At 40.2% G+C, this 7332-nt stretch overlaps 1 protein-coding gene across 1 annotated transcript; it reads left to right on the forward strand.

Moving 5' to 3' along the window:
• The first annotated feature begins 2150 nt into the window (after window positions 1-2150).
• Window positions 2151-2859, forward strand: mid1ip1b (MID1 interacting protein 1b). Its single transcript, XM_079808623.1, has one exon. The coding sequence runs from the start codon at window positions 2285-2287 to the stop codon at window positions 2723-2725; it is 441 nt and encodes a 146-aa protein (XP_079664749.1). The 5' UTR covers window positions 2151-2284; the 3' UTR covers window positions 2726-2859.
• The last annotated feature ends 4473 nt before the right edge of the window (window positions 2860-7332 follow it).

Here is a 7332-nt window from a genome sequence, read left to right on the forward strand (position 1 = left end):
ACTACTTTGGCGTTTTTCTTTTGCTATTCAAGCAAATGGGCACACAAAAAAATATTGAATGTATTCTCTCATATAGTTAACCCAACTACGACGACTTCCGCTCGGAGAAACCCGGAAATGTGAAAAGGGTCTATTATGAAGAATATTGGTAACCAAACAGTTGAAAGGATTGTGTGTGCAGGTTCCGAATATGGTTGCTTTGACCATGGAAAAAGCACAATTTTAACCATTATATGGCCCATTTCCCCAAAAGTCAAAGAGACTCACTTTAAAATAATGTACATATCAGTATCAGATTTAGTCAATATGATTATTCTTACGGGTAAATATCATATTCATTGCAGAGATGTTCTAAGCCTTCTTTTGTTTGGTTTATAAATTATTTAAAAAAAATTTTTTTACCTCACTGAAAAAGATCAAATCAACTAAAATTGCAAGGAAAACGTGTAGAGAAATTACTTTTTTGATTAATCTCCCTTTGTGTGCCGCGCCAAATGTTAATTTTATTATCTTTAGCCTTTTTGCCTTTGACTTATGTTTTTTAAGTAGCCCCCTCTCTTTTGGTTTGTTTTTGTTAATACTTTGTGTATTTTGACAATATTCAAAGTATATTCTCTTTCCCCTGTGAGAGTTTTGTATGTTGCTGTGTTCAGTAGAAGAATTTCATACAGATTTGAGGGACATTTTTGGGTGAACTATCCCTTTAAGTCCCACTATCGAATGTCAGACAGTGTTAAAAAAAAGAAGAAGATCTGACCATGAAAACCACGTTTTGTTGTCATTTTGAACAGTTGTTTTATCACTTAAAACCCAAACAAACTTCATTGTGTGCCGTGTTTTGCTCAAAGTCCTGCTATGTTTATGTACAATTAATTCCATCTAGATATTATTACTCAAAACAACGACTGGAAAAAGTGCATTGAGTGTACACATACTTTTAGCAGCCAGATCTGCATTTGATTTTTGACTTTCACCCTTTTTCCCTCCCCGTGTCATTAAATATGCACATATTACATAATATTTGCATATTTGCATAATTCCACTGGTCAGTCTCCTCAGGAATAACCTTAGCAATAGAACGTATGGATGTAGTGTATTTTGGTTTCTTTTTGAAAAATATATGGTATTTCTAGATTAAATAGCTTTGATAAAATATCTCGTATGATGAGAAGAGACACGGCCATGATTTCCGCCCCGCGAAAGTTCATGACGTGACTTTTTTTTCTGTTAGGCATATAAAGCCAAAATACCATTTAGCCTACTTTTTTAAATATAAATCCTATAAATCGATGGAATAAAGCTTTCTGGCACTATGAGTAGAGTAAGGTACTTTCATCACTCCGGTAGTTCCCACACACACACACACACACACACACACACACACACACACACACACACACACACACACACACACACACACACACACACACACACACAACTGTCGTGTCTTTGACCGTGAGCTGAAGGCTTGGCCAACTGCCGGATTCCCTTTCTTCCCTCTGATTGGCGGTTGAAAGCTGCCGTCCTCCTGGATGAACCAAGCGACTGGCTTCTAATTGGACTAGAGCGGCTGAGCGGTTGTGGGCTGATGCTTCGTCTCATGAATATTCATAAGCGCCATAGAGCTACATGCGGCCTCACCCTCGGTCGGTTGCTAGACGAGTGTTATCTTTCAGCGACTTTATCGCCGTTTCCTTGGACTTTGCCGGAGCATTTCGAGTTTAAGAGAGGACACATATCAGGAAAGGTAGGAATTTTGAAGCTTACGTTATTTGTTAGCCTCGATAGATTGACGCTCAGTGTCTGCCGGCCGGCTTTTCCTTCAGTAAATCAAGGAGTGGTAGGAAGCGAATAATTCACGTACAGTTTTTTAAACGTAGATCACGTTTAGTTTGACTAAATACTTGAACAGCTTCATCCCAAATCATTGTAAATACTATGGAACGATTAGTAATCTTATTCTTTATAGCTATATCTTGCTTTCTCTACCTGTTTTTTATTTTCACTCATATTATTTTGGATTATGTAATACTATGTGCATCCCTCGCGTAATATTTCATGCATCTGTGTAATTTCAGGTCACATTATCCCCGTTTGATTGACGTGTGGAAGCCACACCCTTGCTTTAAATCCACCTACACTTTCAGAAACTCATTCTATTGAAGCGCACAAGGGATCTGAGCAGCGGATAAACCCTCCATTAGATCTACCCGAAAACCGTCCAGCCCACGCTTTCTTTCCTGAAAGCCTCGTTCTGCATTTGAAGCCCTCCAGGTCAGCAAAGATGATGCAAATCTGCGAATCCTACAACCAAAAAAACTCCCTCTTCAATTCCATGAACCGGTTTATCGGTGCCGTGAACAACATGGACCAGACGGTCATGGTGCCAAGTTTGCTGAGGGACGTCCCATTGGACCAGGAGGAGGAGAAAGAAGTGAGCACCTTCCAGGATGGAGATATGTACGGCTCTTATGTGCTCCTCAAATCGATTAGGAACGATATCGAATGGGGCGTCCTTCAAGCCGACGAGCGGCGCAAGGAAAAGCACGGCGTGACGACGTCCATGGAAATGTCGCGCATCGAACCAAACGATGAGGACTTGGAGAAGCTGTTTCATTTTCATCTAACCGGACTGCACACGGTACTATCAAAGCTCACCCGGAAAGCGAACACGCTAACAAACAGATACAAAAAGGAAATTGGTATAGGCGGCTGTGGGAATTGAAACTATAGAGTTTACGCCATCCATCGCCGGTGGACCGCGAGAAAAAGTTCGCAAGGGTGCAGCAGGAATTGACGCAAAAACGGGCGACCCCCCCCTGGTGGCTTCCGGCATTTTTTTAATTCCCCGGATCGAAAACAAAGACGCCGGTTTACAAGCACCCTTAATTCTAACATCCCTTGATATTGTTTGCACATGGATACTGGCTTGGAAGTTAAACACATTGTATTTAAATAAGCAAACATAAAAAGGTAGTTTTTGGCGGTTGTATTAATGTAGATTTGTAAAAGTTCGAGGCTTGGGGGTGAGAATTTAAAATCACTAATCATGTATAAAACGCACATTTCTATGCTCAAGAGTGTCTGATCGATGATGGAATCGCATGATGGCTCTTTTACGGATGTTGACTGATTCCCGGAGATTACGTCACTGTTACTGTTAAAGGGTTAGTTCACCCAAAAATGAAAATTCTGTCATTAATTCCTCACCCTCATGTCGTTCGACACCCGTCAGACCTCCGTTCATCTTCAGACACAAATGAAGATATTTTAGTGTAAATCTGATGCTCTGAAAGGCCTCCATTGGCTCAACTTTACACTCTCAAGACCCTTAAAAGACACTAAAGACTAAAGTTACAAAGTCCATCTCACTACAGCGGCTCTACAATAACTTTATGAATCGGCAAGATAGTTTTTGTGCGCAAAAAAACCCTAAATAACGACTTACATAGTGATGACGATTTCAAAACACGGCCTCATGAAGCTTCGAAGCGTTATGAATCAGTGAGTCGAATCATGATTCGGATCGCGTGCCAAACTGCTGAAATTTGGCGATTCAAACCGCTGAATCGACTCACTGATTCATAACGCTTCGAAGCTTCATGATGCCGTGTTTTGAAATCGTCATCACTATATAAGTCGTTATTTAGGGGTTTTTTTGCGCACAAAAACTATTCTCGCCGATTCATAAAGTTATTTTAGAACCACTGTAGTGAGATGGACTCTTTTTTAAGTGCCTTTCTGAGCCATCAGATTTCAACTAAAATATCTTCATTTCTGTTCCGAAGATGAACGGAGGTCTGACGGGTGTCGAACGACATGAGGGTAAGTAATTAATGACAGAATTTTCATTTTTGGGTGAACTAACCCTTTAAGAACACTAGTCTAGAAGGGATGCTGTCATGTATTTTTTCTATCACAAATGGTTCGGAAAATAAACATTTTGTAAATGTGTTTGATTTCTGAGTGACTCATTTCCTTCTGGGATGTCCTTGTAAAATATCACTTTACAGTACGCCTGTGAGCTCCGTAAACATCGGTGTGCGCAGCTGCTGCTGAGGGCCACAGAGGGATCAGGCACGTTATATTAAGACCTGGCAACGTCTGAAAGAGCCGCGCACCTGCAGTGCATTTCTTTCCCAATTCGTACTGCTGAGTCACTGCTTGAGTTGCACTTAATGATGGACGTCTCTAATCTGCCCACACTAGTTTAATAACCCAAAATTCACTACCATAAGATAAAAGTCTCTCTGTTGCTGGCTAACGCGTCAAATTTAAATGTGCTTATGCTAAAATCCTGTATTCTAATGCACGGTTTGATTTAAAGGGTACTGTAATCAGGTTTTCCTTAAAGGGTTAGTTCACCCAAAAATTTTAATTCTGTCATTAATTCCTCACCCTCATGTCGTTCGACACCCGTCAGACCTCCGTTCATCTTCAGACACAAATGAAGATATTTTAGTGTAAAGCTGATGCTGAGAAAGGCTTCAGATAGGCCTCCATTGGCATTCAGTACATTTACACTCACAAGACCCATAAAAGGCACTAAAAACGTCGTTACAAAGTCCATCTCACCACAGTGGCTCTACAATAATTTTACGATGCGACGACAATAGTTTTTGTGCGCAAAAAAAAAAATATGACTTTATTGAACCTCTTCTTGTCTTCCGTGTGTGTCTCCACGACGCATGCGCGAGAATATAACGTAGTGCCAGGGTTCGGGAATCCATGAAATGCACACTTTAGCCCGATTTTGAGAACTACGCCGAGACCTAAAGCACGATCAATGTAGAATTCAACAGCTGAGACACGCGCGTCTTCCTCTGCTTGTAAACAAATCTCTTCTGGGTCATGTGTCCGAACGCCGGATCTGCTCATATTCTCACGCATGCGTCGTGGAGACACACACGGAAGACAAGAACAAGTTGGATAAAGGTGTTATTTTGATTTTTTTTTGCGCACAAAAACTATTGTCGCACTGTAAAATGATTGTAGAGCCACTGTGGTGAGATGGACTTTGTAATGACGTTTTTAGTGCCTTTTATGGGTCTTGTGAGTGTGAATGTACTGAATGCCAATGGAGGCCTATCTGAAGCCTTTCAGAGCATCAGATTTACACTAAAATATCTTCATTTGTGTCTGAAGATGAACGGAGGTCTAACGGGTGTCGAACCACATGAGGCTCAGTCATTAATGACAGAATTTTCATTTTTGGGTGAACTAACCCTTTAAACTGTTATGATATACACTGATAAAAATGTAAACACACAAGCACAAGACAAATTTGATACACTAGCTATGTTTCCATCCAAAGTTGCGAATTGTAACTTTTGCGCAAATATCGCATAAAACATTTGCGAAAAAAGCACCGTTTCCATCCAGTGAGTCGCAGAGAACATAATCGTCACTTCCTGATAAACTACCGCTAAAACATCACTAAGAAACATAAGAGAAACATATATAATCATTTGCGTATATAATAAATGATTTGCGTCTCAGAGAAACTCGTGCGTCTCAATAAATGTGTTGTCTTGCTTTCAGAGGCAGATGCTGAATGCAGACTTCTGAACGACCAAAACACATTTCAGGTGCTTTGCAAACTAGATTTTCCCGCTGGTTATTACAGGTATTATCGTAAAAGTCACATGATTTTTTTTATGCGCATTGAGGAATTTATTCGTTAAATGCATTTCCATCGTAGTTTATGCGCATGTTTTCGTATCGGATAGAACATGTATCTGACTTAAGCGAGTGCATGCGTTTTTTTTAGCGCATTCAGCATTTTTTTTTATGTAATATCCCAAAATGCGCATAAAAATAGGTGGATGGAAACATAGCTACTAATAAACTGTCGAACGTAAAGTATAAACCAAATGTAAAACGATACACGCAATGTTAGTTTTTGTCTGGTTTTGACATCAAATGGACTGTATAGGGTGCGTTCACACCGGACGCGAATGATGCAAATAAATTGCGCTATTCGCGCAAAGTTGGACGCTTGAACATTTAGAGTTTACTCGTGTGAAATTTGCTTCACAACAGACGCAAATTCGCGTCATGGGAGGGGCTTCTGCCAGTGGCTCGTCTCGTTGTGAAATGGCTGAAATGGGCTGTGTTTACACGTCTTTTTTGTTAAAATTCTACTGATTGAATTGTTTGCTTTATTTCATGTATAGCTTTTTATACCTTTTACTTATACTTTTGTATTATTGATCAAACATAAACTTGCATTTAACAAAAAGAGACTGGGTTGTGTTTCATGTCATTTAATGTTATCACTGTGATGATCATATGCACACTTGTCTGAACCAGATAATATATGATTAATATAAACCAGATTTTCTCCTCATTGTTGTCACTACTAGAGCAAACTCCGGATTGGTTCCGCGCCGTGTCATTCACGCGATTCGTGCTGCAGAATGTCTATTCGCGTCTTTGCATTGACTTAACATGTAAATCACTCGCGCAAAACGCTTCATACGCATCCGGTGTGAACGCACCATAATCAGGCCCTGTTTACACCTGGTATCAAGATGCATTTTGGTCTGTACGGCTAATGTTGCCCTTCATGACGACTGTGAGGGGGGGAATTTATTTATAACTTATTCGTTTACATTATATAAAGCCTTAAAGTTCTGCATAATTAAGGGCGTGGCCACTTTGAGTGACAGGTGGATTGCCGTTTGTCTGCTGTCTGTTAGTCGTCACCTCAGCTCCGCCCACGTCCCGCCTCTTTGCCTTATCCGGGAGTGACTCGACAAGATGGCGACGGTCAAATTTAAATGTGCTTATGCTAAAATCCTGTATTCTAATACACGGTTTGATTTAAATGGTACTGTAATCAGGTTTTCCTTAAACTGTTATGATATACACTGATAAAAATGTAAACACACAAGCACAAATTTGATACACTAGCTATGTTTCCATCCAAAGTTGCGAATTGTAACTTTTGCGCAAATATCGCTTAAAACATTTGCGAGTAAAGCACCATTTCCATCCAGTGAGTCGGAGAGAACATAATCATCACTTCCTGATAAACTACCGCTAAAACATCACTAAGAAACATAAGAGAAGCCACCGTATATAATCATTTGCGTATATAATAAATGATTTGCGTCTCAGAGAAACTTGTGCGTTTCAATAAACGTGTTGTCTTGCTTTCAGAGACGCAGACAAATCAAATTTGTTCCCCCTCGTGCACTGGTTCGCTAGCTGAACAGCCAATCAGAAAACGATCAAAAGGCCCGACTGACCAACAAGCGCCGATTCAAATGCGTAAGCGACTACTAAGTGGTTGAAAGTGGGCAAGCTCAAAAAGTTTTAGCCCCCATT

This window comes from Gobio gobio, assembly GCF_949357685.1.
Source record: "Gobio gobio genome assembly, chromosome: 24".
In the NCBI taxonomy this organism is placed as follows: domain Eukaryota; kingdom Metazoa; phylum Chordata; class Actinopteri; order Cypriniformes; family Gobionidae; genus Gobio; species Gobio gobio.